The sequence below is a fragment of the Haematobia irritans genome, chromosome 1, assembly GCF_050003625.1.
Source record: "Haematobia irritans isolate KBUSLIRL chromosome 1, ASM5000362v1, whole genome shotgun sequence".
NCBI lineage: Eukaryota > Metazoa > Arthropoda > Insecta > Diptera > Muscidae > Haematobia > Haematobia irritans.
Genome location: NC_134397.1, coordinates 261342640 through 261363115, shown reverse-complemented (window position 1 = coordinate 261363115; position 20476 = coordinate 261342640). Strand labels below are relative to the sequence as shown.

At 25.6% G+C, this 20476-nt stretch overlaps 1 protein-coding gene across 9 annotated transcripts in view; it reads right to left on the bottom strand.

Annotated features, from left to right (window-relative positions):
• Window positions 1-20476, bottom strand: part of ps (RNA-binding protein Nova-1-like protein passilla) — a 154649-nt gene that overhangs the window by 94430 nt on the left and 39743 nt on the right. For 6 of the 9 annotated variants that reach the window (XM_075291324.1, XM_075291367.1, XM_075291369.1 and 3 more), the window contains exon 3: window positions 12427-13495. The exons of 2 other annotated variants lie outside the window; for them this stretch is intronic. Coding sequence is in view for 2 of the 7 variants with exons in the window: in XM_075291376.1 (XP_075147491.1) it covers window positions 12427-12544 (118 nt within the window). In the remaining 5 variants the exon portion in view is untranslated. Of the gene's footprint in view, window positions 1-12426; window positions 13496-20476 lie in introns of those variants that run through there. One more of the 9 variants, XM_075291359.1, reaches the window with a different exon arrangement.

The following is a 20476-nucleotide window of genomic DNA, read 5'->3' as shown; positions in this document are numbered from 1 at the left end:
CAGCAAGTATCATATAACATTCGAACATCAATTCGTATAACTTGATAGGAATACAAACATCTTCTATGCTTCTCGCACATCAAATCAACTATATCAGAAAAATGAAAAACCCTGACTTAATTTAAATGTTTCTACTGCACACATTTACAATATTAGGAAAAGGTTAGCAAAGAGTATATTCTAAATAGTAAATGCTATGTGAAATTCATATATTAATTTGTTTAACTTGATAGGATTGAATTCATCTTCATAAGCAATTTCAGGAAAAACGCTTGCATTAATTTCAATTTTTCTACTGCACACATTTACAATATTAGAATAAGATTATCAAAGAGTATATTCTAAATATCAAATGCTATGTGAAATTCATATATTAATTCGTTTAACTTGATAGGAATGAATTCATCTTCATAAATAATTTCACGAAAAAGGCTTGCATTAATTTCAAATTTTCGACTGCACACATTTACAATATTAGGATAAGATTAGCAAAGAGTATATTCTAAATATCAAATGCTATGTGAAATTCATATATTAAAAGTTAAACGACTTGATAGGAATGAATTCATCTTCATAAGTAATTTCACGAAAAAGGCTTGTATTAATTTCAATTTTTCTACTGCACACATTTACAATATTAGGATAAGATTAGCAAAGAGTATATACTAAATAGTAAATACTATGTGAAATTCATATATTAATTCGTTTAACTTGATAGGAATGAACTCATCTTCATAAGTAATTTCACGAACAAGGCTTATTTATGAATATACCGGTTGCACACATGAGACAGTTTACTAGCTTCTCTAAGATATTCGTGACCTGAACAGTTGGCCAAAGCATACATCTCTCTATCAATTCTAATTGCCTGAATATTGGTGTCATTATATGTTATATTAAAATGTATCTCAAAACTTGTGATCCGTAATGCACACATATACCACTTGTCAGTTAATTGCAGGAAGATACTACTCCAGAACATATGTTCCATATTCCTATTAAGTATCAATTCATCATTCTATATGATGAATCGTATGAACTTCATTGTATCTTGTTTGATTTATAGTTAAAATTAAGTTAATGTTAAAATTATATAGAATTATGAGTTGATATTTAATATCAATATTAATTAAATGTTCTAGATTAGTGTCTTCTCTTCATTATCGGACAATTGGTCTATGAGTGCACTACAGATCAGACAACATTTTTAGTTAGAAAAGCTTCATAAAAACCACCAGAATCAAAACAATTTTGTTTTCCCTTCAGCTCATTTCGAAAAGCTCGCTCGGAAATGCTAGATTTTCTTGGTATCTGGTCCAAGTCTCAAAAATACTCTGATATATTATTTGTCTCGAATGGTAAGCATGATAACCTCGTTACGACGATGGCTCTTGAAATTAGATGTGTTTTAGATGGCAACTTTTTTTTTTAATTTATATTAATTTTGAAGATTTTATTATATTAATTAATTTTTTTTATATGTATTTTTTTGTAGTTTAGTGTAGATATTTAATTCTATAACTTGAATTTGATTATGACTGCATTTAGTTTCACCTAAAGTTATTCAGCCGGTATATCACATGCTCGATGATATCACTTAACAATACTGCAATTTTTCTAAATTCTTTTTATTTTAATTGAATAAGTGTGAAGGAGAGAGAGAGAGCAGTAGCAAAAATATTAATAAACTTAATTACTATCAATTACGAAGGGGAATTATTCCTCCATATATATATGAAATAAATTATAAGTTTGAAAAGGTGTCATCATCATCAAAGGTATAAAGATTAATTAGGGGTCAAAAACCATTAGACCAATGAAATATATAGGGAAATTTGAAAAAAACACAATATCGTTAATAATGAATATGATTGAAATAATTTATTGCAGGGAATTGTTGGAGAAATATACAACATTAGAGTTTTCAGCAAAGGGAAAATAAGAACTAATGAAAAATGAAACATTACAATTTTTAATAAATTCTTAGAAACATTTTTCTAAAGTAATCTTCATAACACATCTTTTCCATTTATTTATTATCTATTCTCTTTATTAATGCTACTTGACCTTTCCAAATATTGTTCGGCAATTTTCTCATCACTAAATCCTCTTTCATCTTTGTAGCACTGTAACATATTCGTCTTAATTGTTGAGACGTACATTATTTATAGATTCATTTAACATTGAACGTTAATAAAAACAAAAAAAATATGCAGCACCATATACTTAAAGAAACCTGATTCATTAGGGGACCTTGAATATTAACTGCTTGACTGACACTGGCTAACTGACTTTAAGGTTAGATTTTCTTTTCGAACAATCAAGTTAGAAGTTTCTGATTTTGTTTTGCCCCTTTTCCTCACCAATTGGTAAGGTATTACAAATGTGTTGTAATCTTTTATGGTTTGTTGAAAAACTACGAATGAAGTTGATTGAAATTAGCATAAACATTATAAAATTAATAAACAAAAGAGCATAGTTTACTAATTTACATATTATGATATTTTTATGATTATTTATTTTTAAAATAGTGTTTCCCAGGTAAAGCCCAGCTTTACTTTACCAACGCTTACTTTCCTTACAAAACTTGTTGAAATGATCATTCCAAGTTGTGCAGAGAATTGCTATTTGCAATTTTTGTTTTCACTACAGAAACGCCATTTTAGTATCGATCTTAAGCCCGTACACATTATTATACACCTGTAATCATCAAAAATAATATTTAATAATCAAACGTAAGCCTATTCATAAAATGTACAAAGATATGTTTTCTTATGTACAAAACAATATCTGAAAAAATTGACGATCTTAAATTGCATCCAATTAATTTATATTTTTCTTCTGCACACATATACAATACTAGAATAAGATTATTAAATAGGACATTCATAATCTCAAGTGTCATGTAAATTTCACATAACAATTAATTTAACTTGATAGGACTGAATTAATCTTCATAAGTAATTTCAAGAACAAGGTTCTTATGTAAGAAATAAGGATAAGAAAAAAGGACGACCTTGAATTAATTTATACTGCACACATTTACAATACTAGGATAAGATTATCCTAAGATGTATTCTAAATAATAAGTAGCATATAATACTCATACAACAATTCTTATCATTTGATGGGAATGAAATCATCTTCGTAAATACTCTAAAAATAAAGGCTTCTTGTAAAGCAAAACAACGATATCAGAAAAATTGACAATCTGGAATTAATTTCTATTTTTCTTTTACACACATTTACAATATTTGGATAAGAATATCAAATAGTAAATTCTAAAAGTAAATTCTAATGAAGTAAAATTCATATAAGAATTCGTTTAACTTGATAGGAAAAATGCTTCTTTACGAATGTACCAGTTGCACACATGAGAACATTCACTAGATTTATTAAGCTATTCTTGGCCTGTAATGTTAGCTAATGCACAAAACTCTATATCAATTATAATCCTCTAAATATCGATACCATTCAATGTTACCATAACACACCAACATTTCTGTCATTATTTTCAATCTGTAGTGCACACATTAACCAATTGGCAAGTAATGGCAAGTAGACACAACTCCAGAACATATGCTCTATATTTATATACAGTATCAATTCATCATTCTATACAATTTTAATATTTGGGTATGTTCGGAATCGTTAAATTTTCATTTGCCGATATTATATAAAACATACAAATTTAAATTTTGTCAACATAGTTATCCTTAATAAGAAGTTCAAATACAAATTTAATTTAATTTAATTTTTATTTTTATCTCAATTTTTTTCTTCATAAGAAAACAATATTCTTGTGATTTGCGATGGCGAATATCGGAACATGGGGGCTTAAATTCATTGTAACTTACACTTTATCCCATCATAGCTTTTTCTTTGATTTGCTTTGGGGTAAAGTTAATCTACATGGAAATCAATATATCATAACTTTAAGTGGCTTCTTAGTAAATACATAAAATATTAATATATTTTGAGTTTGTTTTTTAATAAAAAAAAAAATATTTTGTTTAATTTGTTTAACTTTCAATTTTAAACCATTTTATATCCGTTCTTTTTGAAATCAGGAAACCGATGTAGAGTATGTTTTTTTTGTGTTTCCTTTTCCACCACATATATTTTTCTGGCATCACTGCACCAAGTAACATACCTGAGGCAAACAATATATATTGAAACGATAAATTTAAAGGAATTTAGAGCAGAAATAAATGGAAATCATAAAATAAAATGGAGAAACCAGCTTGAGGTGCTTGATACCATTCACAAAGTATGCATATACAAAAAGGATTAATGTAAATAATTTTACATAAATAAGAGAATATAAGTGGAGGGTTTGGAATGTGTAATTTAGAGTTGTTTTGAAATAAATTTTAAAATTTTCAGAAAATTTTCTATAAAGATAAAAAATTGACAAAGGATAAAATTTTCAAAAAATTTCTTTCTATAGATATAAAATTTTCAAAAAATTTCTTTAAGGATAAAATTTTCTATAGAAAAATTTCAATAAAGATAAATTCTCCAGAAAATTTTCTATAGACAAAATTTTGACAATTGTTTCTATAAGAATAAAATTTTCTAAAAATTATCTATAAAGATAATATTTTCAAAAAAAAAAAATCTTTAAGGATAAAATTTTTAGAAAATTTTCTAAAGTGAAAAAATTTTCAGAAAACTTTGTATAAAGATAAAACTTTCACAAAATTTTCTTTAGACATATAATTTTCAGACAATTTTCTTTAGAGATAAAATTTTCAGAAAATTTTCTATAAGAATAAAATTTTTAGAAAATTTTCTATAGAGATAAACTTTTCAGAAAATTTTCTATAGAAATAAAATTTTAAGAAAATTTTCTATATAAATAAAATTTTAAGAAAATATTCTATATAACTCAAATGTTCAGAAATTTTTCTATAGAGGTAAAATTTTCTGAATAGATAACATTTGCAGAAAATTGTCTATAGAGATAAAATTTTCAGAAAATTATCTATAGAGATAAAATTTTCAGAAAATTTTCTATAGAGATAAAAATTTCAGAAAATTTTCAAAAAATTTCTTTAAGGATAAAATTTTCTATAGAAAAATTTCTATAAAGATAAATTTTCTATAGATAAAATTTTGACAATTTTTTCTATAAAGATAATATTTTCAAAAAAATTCTTTAAGTATAACATTTTTAGAAAATTTTCTTTAAGGATAAAATTTTCAGACAATTTTCTTTAGAGATAAAATTCTAAGAAAATTTTCTATAGAAATAAAATTGTCAGAAAATTTTCTATAAAGATAAAATTTTCTATAGAAATACAATTTTCAGAAAATTTTCTATAGCGATAAAATTTTCTTTAAAGATAAATTTTTCAGAAAATTTTCTATAGACAAAATTTTGACAATATTTTCTATAAGGATAAAATTTTCTAAAAATTGTCTATAAAGATAATATTTTCAAAAAATTTCTTTAAGGATAAAATGTTTAGAACATTTTCTATAGAGATAAAATTTTCAGAAAATTTTCTATAGAGATAAAATTTTCAGAAAATTTTGTATAGAAATAAAATTTTCAGAAAATTTTCTATAGAGATAAAATTTTCAGAAAATTTTCTGTAGAGATAAAATCTTCAGACAATTTTCTTTAGAGATAAAATTCTAAGAAAATTTTCTTAAAAGATGAAATTTTCAGAAAATTTTCTATAGGGATAAAATTTTCAGAAAATTTTCTATAGATATAAAATTTTCTGAAGATTTTTTATAGAGATTTAATTTTAAGAAAATTTTCTATAGATAAAATTTTAAGAAAATTTTCTATAAAAATAAAATTTTCAGAAAATTTTCTATAGAAATAAAATTTTCAGAAAATTTTCTATAAAGATAAAAATTTCAAAAAATTGTCTATAGACATAAAATTTTAAGAAAATTTTCTGTATATATAAAATTTTCAAAAAATTTCTTTAAGAATAAAATTTTTAGAATATTTTCTATAGAGATAAAATTTTCAGAAAATTTTCTTTAGGGATAACATTTTCAGAAAATTTTCTATAGAGATAAAATTTTCAGGAAATTTTCTATAGATATAACATTTTCTGAAGATTTTTTATAGAGATTTAATTTTAAGAAATTTTTCTATAGAGATAAAATTTTAAGAAAATTTTCTATAAAAATAAAATTTTCAGAAAATTTTGTATAGAAATAAAATTTTCAGAAAATTTTGTATAGAAATAAAATTTTCAGAAAATTTTGTATAGAAATAAAATTTTCAGAAAATTTTCTATAAAGATAAAATTTTGAAAAAATTGTCTATAGACATAAAATTTTAAGAAAATTTTCTGTATATATAAAATTTTCAAAAAATTTCTTTAAGAATAAAACTTTTAGAATATTTTCTATAGAGATAAAATTTTCAGAAAATTTTCTTTAGAGATAACATTTTTAGAAAATTTTCTATAGAGATAAAATTTTCAGAAAATTTTCTTTAGAGATAACATTTTCAGAAAATTTTCTATAGAGATAAGAATTTCAGAAAATTTTCTATAGAAATAAAATATTCAGAAAATTTTCTACAGAGATAAAATAATTGTATTTTAAAAATCTTTAGCTCAAGGCAAAATCTTACTGGATTTTCTAAATTCGCCAAATGTTCATAGTTTATCTTAAATGGGCTTCTTTTAGTTCTCTCTTTTATACCTATAATGCTTAAAATACTCTAATTTATAACGATTCTTATTTCATATCCTTTTTATAATAGAACTTAAAGTCTTTAATTTACTGTCATTTTAGTCATTGTGTCAATTGTACTCGAAGTACTAACTAGAGCACACATGCATTAATGCTGTAAACCCCAAAAGACCACTTATAACAAAATGACCAAAAAACAACAACTGTAAATGTTGCCGTTGCTGGTGCAGGACGTGAGCCTTTTTTGCCCCCAAAATGGTTTTGGCAAAAACAAAACGAAAAAATCTTGTGTGCAGGACCACTATCAATAACAGCAAGTGAATGGTAATGGAGTAGAATACTCGTATAAATGGAAAATCTAATGCAGTGACTGGCAGATAAATGAACAATAAATGCCTTGTAGTATGTGTGTGTGTGAACATGACAGAGAGAGTGAGAAAGTAGAATAGAAGAGACTGGCAAATCTCTAACATTGTGTTCTGATTCTGATATGGCTTAGTCGAAGCCTGTGGTTGTGTGCTATGCTTTTTTAGGTTATCACTTAACCTAAACCAGGTTATGGTAATTCAGAGTCAGCAATATCAGTACTTAGTTCACAACCATAATCACAACGAAGAGATGTATTTGTAGACCCTTTAAACTCCACCCATGTTCTATACATAACGAGAATAGCCTACAGCCACCAATTCAAATTTAAGAAGAAGAAAAAGGGTAAATGGGTCAGTCAGTCAGCAAGTAGATATTGTGTGGGTGAAGAAAACCAGAAGACAACAAACCCACACATACACACACATTCGCTCACACCAATTTTGGTCCTTAAAATTTTAAGTGATTTAGTCGCCTCATTCTTTTACTCCTCTATTGTTGCTTTCTGTCCGTCAGCTGCTGCAGACAGTTTTAATAGAGATTGTATATTTCAGCACATTCCTTCCACCAAACAAGGAAAAAGCGACAGATACAGTGTTAGTCGCTCTATTATAAATGCTTCATGAAACTAAATACATTGGGTAGAAAACTAGATTACAGGCAAAAACTGAGCTATTGAAGAGAAATAAAAGTTTTCTATAGAGATTAAAGTTTTAGAAAATATCCTATATAGTGATAAAATTTTCGGAAAATTTTCTTTAAAGATACAATTTTCGGAAATTTTTCTATAGAGATAAAGTTTGTTAGAAGTTTTTCTATAGAGATAAAAATTTCAGAAAATTTCCCATAGAGATCAAATTTTTAGAAAATGTCCTATATAGATAAAATCTTTATAAAACTTTATATGAAATAAAATTTTTCAGAAAATTTCATAAAAAAATTTTATTCAAAATTTTGTGGATTCAATTTCCAGAATATTTTCTTTAGAGATTAATTTTTCGGAAAAATTTCTATAGAGATAAAATTTTCGGAAAATTTTCTATAGAGATAAAATTTTCGGAAAATTTCCTATATAGATAAAATTTTCGGGAAATTTTCCATAGAGATGAAATTTTTAAAATATTTTCTATAAGTTAAATTTTCGGAAATGTTTCTATAGAGTTAAATTTATTTGACATTTTGCTATAGAGATATAAATTTCAGAAAATTTCCCATAGATATCAAATTTTTAGAAAATATAAAATAAAATAAAATAAAATAAAATATAAAATAAAATAAAATATAAAATAAGATAAAATCTTAATTAAACTTTATACGAAATAACAATTTTCAGAAAATTTCATAAAAAAATTTTCAAATTTTGTAGATTCAATTTCCAGAATATTTTCTTTAGAGATTAATTTTTCGGAAAATTTTCTATAGAGATAAAATTTTCGGAACTTTTTCTATAGAGATATAATTTTCAGAAAATTGTCTATAGATAAAATTTTCGAAAAATTTCCTATAGAGATACAATTTTAAGAAAAATTCCTATAGAAATAAAATTGTTAGAAATTTTTCTATAGAGATAAAAATTTCAGAAAATTTCCCATAGAGATCAAATTTGCAGAAAATTTCCTATAGAAATAAAATCTTTAAACAACTTTATATGAAATAAAAAGTTTCAGAAAATTTCATAAAAAAATTTCAATTCCAAATTTTGTAGATTCTATTTCCAGAATATTTTCTATAAAGATAAAATTTTTGGAATATTTTCTACAGAGATAAACTTTTCGCAAAATTTTCTATAGAGATAAAGTTTTGAAAATAGAGATAAAAATTTTCAAAACATTTTCTAAAGATATAATATTTTAAGAAAATTTTCTAAAAAGATAAAATTTTCGGAAAATTTTCTAAAGAGACAAAATTTTCTATAGAGATAAAATTTTTGGAAAATTTTCTATAGGGATAACATTTTTGGAAAATTTTCTAAAGAGACAAAATTTTCGGAAAATTTTCTATAGAGATAAAATTTTTGGAAAATTTTCTATAGGGATAAAATTTTCGGAAAATTTTCGGTAGAGATAAAATTTTCGAAAAACTTTCTATAGAGATAAAATTTTCCGAAAAATTTCTATAGAGAAAAAATTTTTCGAAAATTTTCTATAGAGATAAATTTTTCGCAAAATTTTCTATAGAGATAAAGTTTTGAAAATAGAGGTAACATTTTTCAGAACAGTTTCTAAAGATATATTTTTTCAGAAAATTTTCTAAAGAGATAAAATTTTCCGAAAATTTTCTATAGAGATAAAATTTTCCGAAAATTTTCTATAGAAATAAAATTTTTCGAAAATTTTCTGTAGAGATAAAATTTTTCGAAAATTTTCTATAGAGATAAAATTTTCGGAGAATTTTCTATAGAGATAAAGTTTTGCAAATAGAGATAAAATTTTCGGAAAATTTTCTATAGAGATAAAATTTTCGGAAAATTTTCTATAGAGATAAAATTTTCGGAAAATTTTCTATAGAGATAAAATTTTCGGAAATTTTTCTATAGAGATAAAATTTTCGGAAAATTTTCTATAGAGATAAAATTTTCCAAAAATTTTCTATAGAGATAAAATTTTTGGAGAATTTTCTATATAGATAAAATTTTCGGAATATTTTCTATAGAGATAAAATTTTCGGAAAATTTTCTATATGGATAAAATTTTCGGAGAATTTTCTATAGAGATAAAATTTTCCGAAAATTTTCTATAGAGATAAAATTTTCCGAAAATTTTCTATAGAGATAAAATTTTCCGAAAATTTTCTATAGAGATAAAATTTTCCGAAAATTTTCTATATAGATAAAATTTTCGGAGAATTTTCTATATAGAAAAAATTTTCGGAAAATTTTCTATAGAGATAAAATTTTCGGAAAATATTTTATAGTGATAACATTTTTGGAAAATTTTCAATAGAGTTAAAATATTCATAAATTTTTCAATAGAGACAAAATTTTCAGAAATTTTTCTACAGAGATAAAATTTCACATAGATATAGAATTTGACCTTTATGTTTTCCGCCTATAAGCATGCAAACATTTTCCAAAGCCTTTTGCCTTAAGAATTTATTTATATAAATGTCCTATTTAAAAAAATACAATTTCCAGTGTAATAATTTTAAATAATGTACTCTTCAACAATTTCCCCTATTTGCCAAAGCAATACAATATATCTTTGACTTTTTACCTAAGCTTTTGATACGTTTTTTATCATTTTGTTTTATATATTCTCACTATATATATATTAACATTTAGTTGTTATAATTTATTTGCACTTTGAAAGGATAAAAGGAAGCAGAAAACCAAACAAAGTTAATCACATAAAGTTACTGGTATATAGTACTACTTTGAAGTTACGGTGATTTAATGAAAAATCAGTCTGGGCAAAACTGACAAAAGGACATATGCAGCAAAAAGCTGCAATGAGAAATGTAACAGCAAACGAGAAATTTGCAAATGTTACACTAGTAGATGTAGGAACTTCCGATAGAGAGCAGTAGAAGGAAACAACAATGCGAGCCTTCATAATCACCCAACTGTGGTTTCCTATCCCACTTTGTCGCCAGTTATCGCTTAATCTACATGTTATACTTATTTATAAGGAATTAGGTTTTGTGCTTACAAACGGTCTTGTGTGCTCTGATTCCTTGTATGAAATGTTTCACTTAATTTTTATATAGTTGATTTAGTAGCAATCGTATCACTGTTGACAAAAATTAGTAAAATGTCTATTGATTTTTTTCTCCAAATATTTTTCTATATAAAAAAATGTTCTCCAAAGTCAAAATTTTTTAAAAATTTTATTATTATAAAAATGTTTCCCAAAATTTTATCTCTAGAGAAATTGTAAAAATTTTATTTTCATAGAACATTTTGACCACCATTTTTAAAAATTTTATTATTATAAAAATGTTTCCCAAAATTTTATCCCTAGAGAAATTGTAAAAATTTTATTTTCGTAGAACATTTTGACCACCTTGTATATCTATAGAAAATTACAACAATAAACTCTTATAGTTACATGACAAACATCAATGAATTCTTAAGAGATCAACAAATTAAAAAAGAGAAGAAATGATCAATATACTTCACATTCTCTTTTAAACCACCAGACAGAAACAGTTAAAACAACAGAGAGAGAGAGAGAGAGGGAATAACGTATCATATCATTACTATCATCTATACATAAAGTGTTTAGGATCTTAAGAGCATTAGAAAAGAGATGAGAATTTTCCCGACAAGATTTATACACACAAAAATTTTTTTTCTGATTCAATCACCAAATTAATTGATTCAATTAATTTTTTAATTGAAATGTCTTCCACCACAGAAATGATAGTATCAATTAAAAAATTAATTGATCCAATTAAAAAAATAATTCATACTATTAATTTTTGCGATTGATTTTTATTTTAATTAAAAAAATTGTTGATTCAATTAAATTTTTAATTGAATATTTTTGAAAACTCAATCAAGATTTTAATGGTAAAAATATTCGTGAAATTTTTTCCTGTGTAAAAAAGGACCATAAAATTGCCTATCATAGAACATATATATTTTTTTAATTTATCCCACATTTAAGGTACCATTTTCGGGAGCATAAACCCTTAAAAATCAGCAGAAATAATTTCTATTATAAAACCTAATCTAAAAATCAAACAAAAAATAAGCACAAAAAAGCTCTAAAACCACAACAATGAGTACAAAATGGAAAACACTGAAGTGGATTGATTGTTTGAATTGATTTGAAAAATGGGTTGATCATTTTAATAATCGATTTTGAGTTGATTGACTGGTAAAATTTTTATTGAAAATTGATTGGTAATTATGCTAAGAGCTGAGAGAGAAAAAATAGTTAATGGCACGAAATGTATGTTGATAATAATTTGCCGAAATATACAATATTACGAGAGAGAGATATACGATAATAACTGAAGTTATTGCGAGAGAAAGACAATAATGGTTTGTTTTTGCTGCTAATAATAATATTTATAAAAATAAATACGCACACACACACACATTTAAATATGTATATATGATTTAATAAAAATGGGCTTTATATAAAATATTATTATAATATATATAAAATATATGTTTGAAAATGTTTATAATATAATAAGAGAGCTTTCAATGATTTGATTTTTGATTTAGAAATGATTACAAAAAAAATTATAAACATTTTTAAAGAGAACAATTTCGATGAAAACAATATAAAGAGAGGAATTTTGACAAAGAGAGTTAATAATTGCATATTATAGGAATTCCAATTAGAAAAACAATTATATACAGAGAGAGAGAGAGAAAGAGTATGGGGAACTAGAGATTCTTCTCTCTTGGTAATGGAACAGAAAAAAAACAAAACTTACCAGAACTGAAATGGGAGCGTTTGGTTTGTTCATTTTCTGGATCGGTATCGAGTGGTCTTTTTCTAGAGTCACCAATTTCAGGGCTGGGGCAAGTTTCCATGGTAGCATCTTCGGCCATTATGATGGGAATTTTGATGGTTTTAACGATAACGATGGCGAGAAAAACTTTTTTTTTTGGTTTTAACAAAAACCTCTCTGGTTGGACGACTGTTTTGAAATGTTTTTGTTTTTTTTTTCTGATGACTTAATTAGCTTTTTGAAGGTGGTGGCGGTGGAGGTGGTTGTGGTTGTTGGTGGTTGTGGTGTTGGTTGTTTTTTTTTTTGGGATGAGCGATTTTTTGATAGATGCTGATCGTCACGACAGAGCGAGATAGATATATATATAGAGAGAGCGACAAAAATTGGGCGAGAGCGAGTTTGAGAGTTGAGAAAACAGCGATGATGAGAGCGTAAAAAGCAAAAACCAAAAACACAAAAATCAACTACACTTTTATCTCTGCTATTGTGCCCACTTCTCTAGATTTGGCTTTCGATGATGATGATGATGAGTTTTCCTTGATTTTTGATACCTTCCTGCCAGGGAGCTTTTAAATGGGGTAGAAAATCTCAGAGGGTGAGTGAGTGAGTGAGAGAGAAAAAGTCCACACGAGAATTTTTTACAACATAACCACTTCTTTATATTATATAGGCTTATATAAATGTCAAAAATTTTCTCTTTCGTTTATTAAAAGCTCTCTTTATTTGATTGTTGCTACTCTATAACTCTTCTTTGGTTAAACACAAAATTTTGAACATATATTCTTGTTATTTTGTGTTGTTATTTGTTTTTTATTTTCTCCTTCGCTTTGACAAAGATGATGATGTGATCCTTATGTTCTCTGTTGGTTTTCTGTCCCGCTAATGACTTCTTTATGATATTTCAATTATCTGTAATTATCTTGTTGAATTCTCTTACAGCCTGTGTTTTTTCGTTTTCAGTTCAGTTCAGTTAAGCAATGCAACACGCAACGAACGGTTAGATGTTGGTTATAATGCGGTTTTTGGTTTAGTCCTTTTTTTTTTTTTTGTTCTATTTCAATTAATGTTGTTTTTAGATTTGTGGTGGTAGTGGTGGTGGCGAGCGAGCGAGCGGGCGAAAGAGAGTGGTTGGTGGTATCGATTTGAATGATGACATTTTTTTGTTTATTGAAGTGGTTTGGTGGTGGTTGTATTTTTAGATTTTGGTTTATAGTTTGAATGGTGCGATAATTATAATTAGAGATTTGTTTTGATTTTTTGTTTTTGGATTTGAGATACGAGTATATGGAAAAAAGAAAAAAAAGAAAAAAAATTTTCATGAGAATAATGCAGCAATATAAAAGTACACATTTATTAAAAATTAAACAAACATCAATATGTATTAGATATTTATATATATAAAAAATATGTATAATTAAATTTGCACAAAAATATATATGTATATAATTATATAACGATTTTTTTTTAATCTATGTCAAGTGAAATTCAAATTATTTTCTATTGTATAAAAATATGTCAATGAATGAGAAAAAAATTTAAAAATTATAAAATTTTGTGTAAAAAAAATATTTCCTCTAGAACTGGGGTTTTTGAAATATTGTAATAGAAAACTACAGGCTGAAATTATTTTACAATGACTTGATAAATGTCTTTCTCACATAAAAGAGAGAGAATTTTAAAGAGATTTTTTTAAGAGTAATAAGGCATATGATTTTTCATAGCTGCAAACACATGGAAAAGGGTAAATTAAGTCAACTTGTGATTGTTAAACATACAATCATCAAAAATACATATTTGCTGTTAAATATGGGCCATTAAAAGAAAGTATGATAGTTTACCTTGCTAATATATATACTTTCTTAATAAAAATTTATATTCTTAATAAAAATAATATGATTTTATTTATTTATTATTATGATATTTTTTCTTTCGTCTAGTGAAATTCAAGTGATGACCATTCCACAGTTTTTTTTTATATTTAATGGATTTCAGTTAATATTGAAATTTTTGTAAATATGACGATATTTTATGAACTTGAATACTATGAATGTGATAACATCAAAAGCATTGTAATCGATTGATTAATAAATTAAAGGTTTGATTGATGGATATGTACGATAACATCGATTACACACACTCACACATAGTAACTCATTTGTTTTTATTATGAGAATAAGAGAAATGTTATAGTTATCTGTTATAGTTAAAGATATGACCACATACAATACAGTAGTAATGAGGGGGGAAGAGGGATAAATGCAGTCATCATGAATATACACAGATGATATGAAGATTATGTACACTTCGAAAAAAAATCTATATGTATTTATGAGATTATATTCTATATGTATTTATGATGAGAGATATTTCGGCTAGATATCTAAACGGCTATAAAAGAGAGATATTGAGAAAGACTAGGCAATCAAGAGACTGTACGAACTGAGTGTGAAGAGAATTTAATAACTCATGCCGCAAATCCTAATATAACTATGGGAAATACAATGGATTTTACAGAGTTCACAATTACTTAGGATAAAGAATATCATCACTGCAAAAATGTTTGCATCTCTTATAAGAGAGACATTTATAAGAGAAACGAGATTCTCTAATGAAATTGAGAGAAAGCTAACTACTCTAACTCTTACAACAAGGAAAACCTATTCATTGAACATAACAAGTGTTTGCACTTATTTTTGGTGAATTTCTTAAGAGCTGAGAGAATTTAATAACTCACGTAAAACCTATTCATTGAACATAACAAGTTTTTGCACTTATTTTTGGTGAATTTCTTAAGAGCTGAGTGAATTTAATAACTCATGTAGAAAAAAAAATAATTATAAAAGCGACATATGTATGAGAAAAGAATATCTTTAAAAAAATTGAGAGAAAGTTAACTACGCTTACAAAGAAAACCTATTCCTGCACATAACAAGATTTTTCTCTTGTTTTTGATGTATTTTGTATCCCATCAATGAATGCAATTAAAAGTGAGAGAGTAGAGCATTTAATAACTCATGTAGGAAGAAAATCAATTATAAGAGCGACATATACAAGGGAAGAAGGGACAGCGTTGCCACAAAGAATTTTTTTTACCAACACCGTGGTGCAATGGTTAGCATGCCCGCCTTGCATACACAAGGTCGTTCGATTCCTGCTTCGACCGAACACCAAAAAGTTTTTCAGCGGTGGATTATCCCACCTCAGAATGCTGGTGACATTTCTGAGGGGTTCAAAGCTTCTCTAAGTGGTTTCACTGCAATGTGGAACGCCGTTCGGACTCGGCTATAAAAAGGAGGTTCCTTGTCATTGAGCTTAACATGGAATCGGGCAGCACTCAGTGATAAGAGAGAAGTTTACCAATGTGCTATCACAATGGACTGAATAGTCTAAGTGAGCCCGATATATCGGGCTGCCACCTAACCTAACATTTTTCCAAAATTGGACCAAAATTCATACCAGCGGACCATTTTTCCAAATTACATTATTATCATTTAAAAATTATTTTTTTTCCAAAATTTTATTTCTTTAGAAAATTTTATAACAATTTTACTTCTATAGAAAATGTCGTCAAAATTTTATTTCTATAGAAAATTTTGACAAAATTTTATTTCTGTAGAAAATGTTGTCATAATTTTGTTTCTATAGAAAACTTTGTTAAAATTTTATTTCATTAGAAAATTGTGTCCAAATTTTATTTCTATAGAAAATTTTGCCAAAATTTAATTTCTATAGAAAAATTAGGCAAAACTTTATTTCTGTGGAAAATGTCGTCAAAATTTTACTTCTATAGAAAATGTCATCAAAATTTTATTTCTATAGAGAATATCGCCAAAATTTTATTTCTATAGAAAATTTTGACAAAATTTTATTTCTGTAGAAAATTTTGTCATAATTTTGTATCTATAGAAAACTTTGTTAAAAATTTAGTTCATTGTGTCCAAATTTTATTTCTATAGAAAATTGTGCCAAAATTTAATTTCTATAGAAAATTAGGCAAAATTTTGTTTCTTTGAAAATTTTTGTGAAAATTTTACTTGTATAGAAAATGTCGTCAAAATTTTATTTCTATAGGAAATTTTGTCATAATTTTGTTTCTATAGAAAACTTTGTTAAAATTTTAGTTCATTAGAAATTTGTGTCCAAATTTTATTTCTATAGAAAATTTTGCCAAAATTTAATTTCTATAGAAAATTAGGCAAAATTTTATTTCTTTGGAAAATTTTGTGAAAATATTACTTGTATAGAAAATGTCGTCAAAATTTTATTTCTATAGAAAATTTTGACAAAATTTTATTTCTGTAGAAAATTTTGTCATAATTTTGTTTCTATAGAAAACTTTCTTAATATTTTAGTTCATTGTGTCCAAATTTTATTTCTATAGAAAAATTTGCCAAAATTTTATTTCTTTGGAAAATTTTGTTAAGATTTTATCTATAGAAAATTTTGCCACAATTTTACTTCTATAGAAAATGTCAAAATTTTATTTCTATAGAAAATTTTGGCAAAATTTTATTTCTATAGAAAATTGTGTCATAATTTTGTTTCTAGAGAAAACTTTGTTAAAAATTTAGTTCATTGTGTCCAAATTTTATTTCTATAGAAAATTTTGCCAATATTTAATTTCTATATAAAATTAGGCAAAATTTTATTTCTTTGGAAAATTTTGTGAAAATTTTACTTGCATAGAAAATGTCAAAATTTTATTTCTATAGGAAATTTCGCAAAATTGTATTTCTATAGAAAACTTTGTTAAAATTTTAGTTCATTAAAAATTTTTGAAAAATTACCGATTTGACGAAAATGGACCAAAATAATCAAATTCCATTCCATTTTATCTATAGAAAATTTTGTGAAAATTTTATTTCTTTAGAAAATTTTGTCACAATTTTACTTCTATAGAAAATGTCGTCAAAATTTTATTTCTATAGAAAATTTTGACAAAATTTTATTTCTGTAGAAAATGTTGTCATAATTTTGTTTCTATAGAAAACTATGTTAAAAATTTTGTTCATTGCGTCCACATTTTATTTGTACAGAAAATTTTGCCAAAATTTAATTTCTAGAGAAAATTAGGCAAACTTTTATTTCTTTCGAAAATTTTGTTAAAATTTTAGTTCATTAGAAAATTTTGAAAAATTACCGATTTGACCAAAATGGACCAACAATTTTATTAAATTCCATTTGGTCCGACCATCGGACCAAATTTAAAAATTAATAGTTTTATGGACCAATTTTGGTCCGATCGGACCAAAATGGCAACCCTGTGAAGGAGTTTCTCTAATAAAATTGAGTGAATACTAACTACTCTTACTCCTCCTAAAACTTATTTATAGCATTTAAAACATTAATTTGTTGTTTTTATTTTTGATATTTATGGAATCCAATCAATCAATGTATATAATAGCTGAGAGTGAAGAGAATTTAATAACTCATACAGCATCTCTTAAAAGCACTAAGGTAAATACAATGTATTTCGAAATAATTACCTATACATAGAAAGAGTAATATCATCACAGCAAAAATATTTGCATCAATTCTAAGAGAGTCATGTGTAACAGAAAGCTAACTATTCTTACTCTTACTACTAGGAGAACTTTTTAATTTAATTTAAAATATTATGCTATTGCTATAATTTTTGGTGTATATTATATCCAATCAATAACTCATTGTAGCAAATCGTAAGGCAATTACAAAGCATTTTAATGAAATCTTTAATACTCACAAAAACGAATATCACCACAACAAAAATAATTGAATTAATTGTAAGAGAAACATGTGTAAGGGAAAGCTAACTACTCTTAGGGTATGGTCACACAAGGCAAATATTTGCCAAAATGAAAAAAACTCTTATCGTGATGTAATATATCCAATATGAGCTAAAAACGTTTGCTGGTTTGGCTATGGCGACGAATTCCTTTTTGACTTCTGTTAAATATTTGCCCAGTATGACCATACCGTTACTCTTATTACAAAGGGAAAACCTATGCATTTTAATAAAATTATTTTTGTTTTATTTTCCGTATATATTCTGACCTTTATCTACCTTTATTTTCGATTTGAAACTGTATTTTGGTCGATTGGAAAGTGACAAATTTAAGTTATTATAATTCAAAATATTTATGAATTTTTGTTTAATATTAACTGTAAATAAAAAAAAAATTAACTAAATTCTGCTTAACATCTTTGGTCATGATGCAGTTTAAAGCGCAAAAAAAAACTACAAAAACTAAAGATTACTTTCCAGGGTTAAATTTTTAACTTTTTCTAAAAGTTTTAAAAAAATATTATAATAAATATTTATATCATTCACATATAAATAAATTTCATTTCCGGATTTCTATTCATTTCATAATATGCTGACATAATATATTACATATTTCATTCTCAGTTAATCATCAGTGTTTATTTATGTATATTCTTTAGAAAAACCACAAAAAAATATTTATTTTCATACATGATAAAGGGTGGGCGAATTTTGAGAGAGAGTTTTAATGAAGATATCATCAAACAGTACACAGAAACATAGGAAACCACATTGTCGAAAATATAATTTAAAATAAAAAATAAAATTTCGAAGGATAATTTCTTAATAGATTGCCTTACATGGAGGGTATAAATAAGCCTTATTAAAGAATATATATTTTATTTTCAATTACTGAATGAAAATGAAAATTTTATTTATATGACAGTATAGAAATTATTGTAAAAAAAATTTACCACTTTTTTAGAAGTGTCCGTTGATCAGAGAGTCCAAATTCAAGAGGTTTCTTTGGACAAGAATTATTTGTTCAAATTATTACCAACTATTTAATAATTTTCTCTTCAATTATATTTGTATGAACCTGATAAAGCTTCACCTAATAATGTGTATCTATAGAAAATTTTGACACCCCTAATAAATTTAATTTTCATATCTCACACGAAATTTATTTAATCGTTATATTTCCAAATTGATACAGGTGTTCAAAATGAAGTTAAGGGCTAAAGAGGAACCAAAAAAAAACCCCGAGAAAAACTTATCGCTTTTGAAAACTTTATCACAAAATGCAGTTGTCGAGATATGCTTATCTAAAATCGATTCTCATTGTAAGTAGCTAACGAAAATACAAAAAACTCACAATTGACCCAAAAAAGAAACATTTTGAATTAAGTGACAGGGCAAGCAATCGAAACAATTCGAATACAATAGAGACTAAATCGATTAGAATGTAAGAAAATGTATGGCCAAAGTTGGGTATGTATCTGTCAGTTGACATTTTATTCCCCAAATAATTGATTGTTGAAATAAGTCACAGTAATGAAGAAGCAATTCAAGAAAATTGCGAAATATTGAAGAAAATATAAATAAAAACATATAGATCTCAAGCTCGAAAAAACATAGAATTTTCATTGAGGTTTTATTTTAAAAATATCGATAAATTAAGAAGGTTTTTTTTTTAATTTTCAAATGATTCATGACACGTCAAAGTTTGTATTTCTCATCAATAAATTAGGCTATCGGAATATATGTTAAATTAAAGTAGTCTACAATAAAAAAAAAAAAAAAAAAAAAAAAAAAAAAAAATTAAGGCATACTTTCAGGGGCTTGAGCTAAAACTCTCTCTCTCTTTTCAAAATTGAAACATTCAAAATGTATCATCTTGTCGACAATGGTTTATATCTTTACTTGGGACAATTTGTACAAAAGTCATCTCCATCTCCTTACAACCCCTCTACTCCTCTAATACACAAAATATCAAAAAGATCCCCTTGCATTAAATATTCTAATCTAAAATGAGTCGTAACGATTTACAATGTAATAAATTCTCATAATTTTCAATGGTTTTGTAAATGTGAGAAATGCATTTGAGTTTTGACACTTTTGTGGCCAAAGCGGGAAACTACACAAAGAAAGACAACAAACCACCCCATTTTTTTTTTTGGCCCTTAGGCATTTTCCGCTGTAGATATTTCATTGAAGCAAGGCTAAAATATGAAGAGGGGAGGAGGGCTGGCATTAGTTATAATAATGATGATGGTGATGCCATAGAAC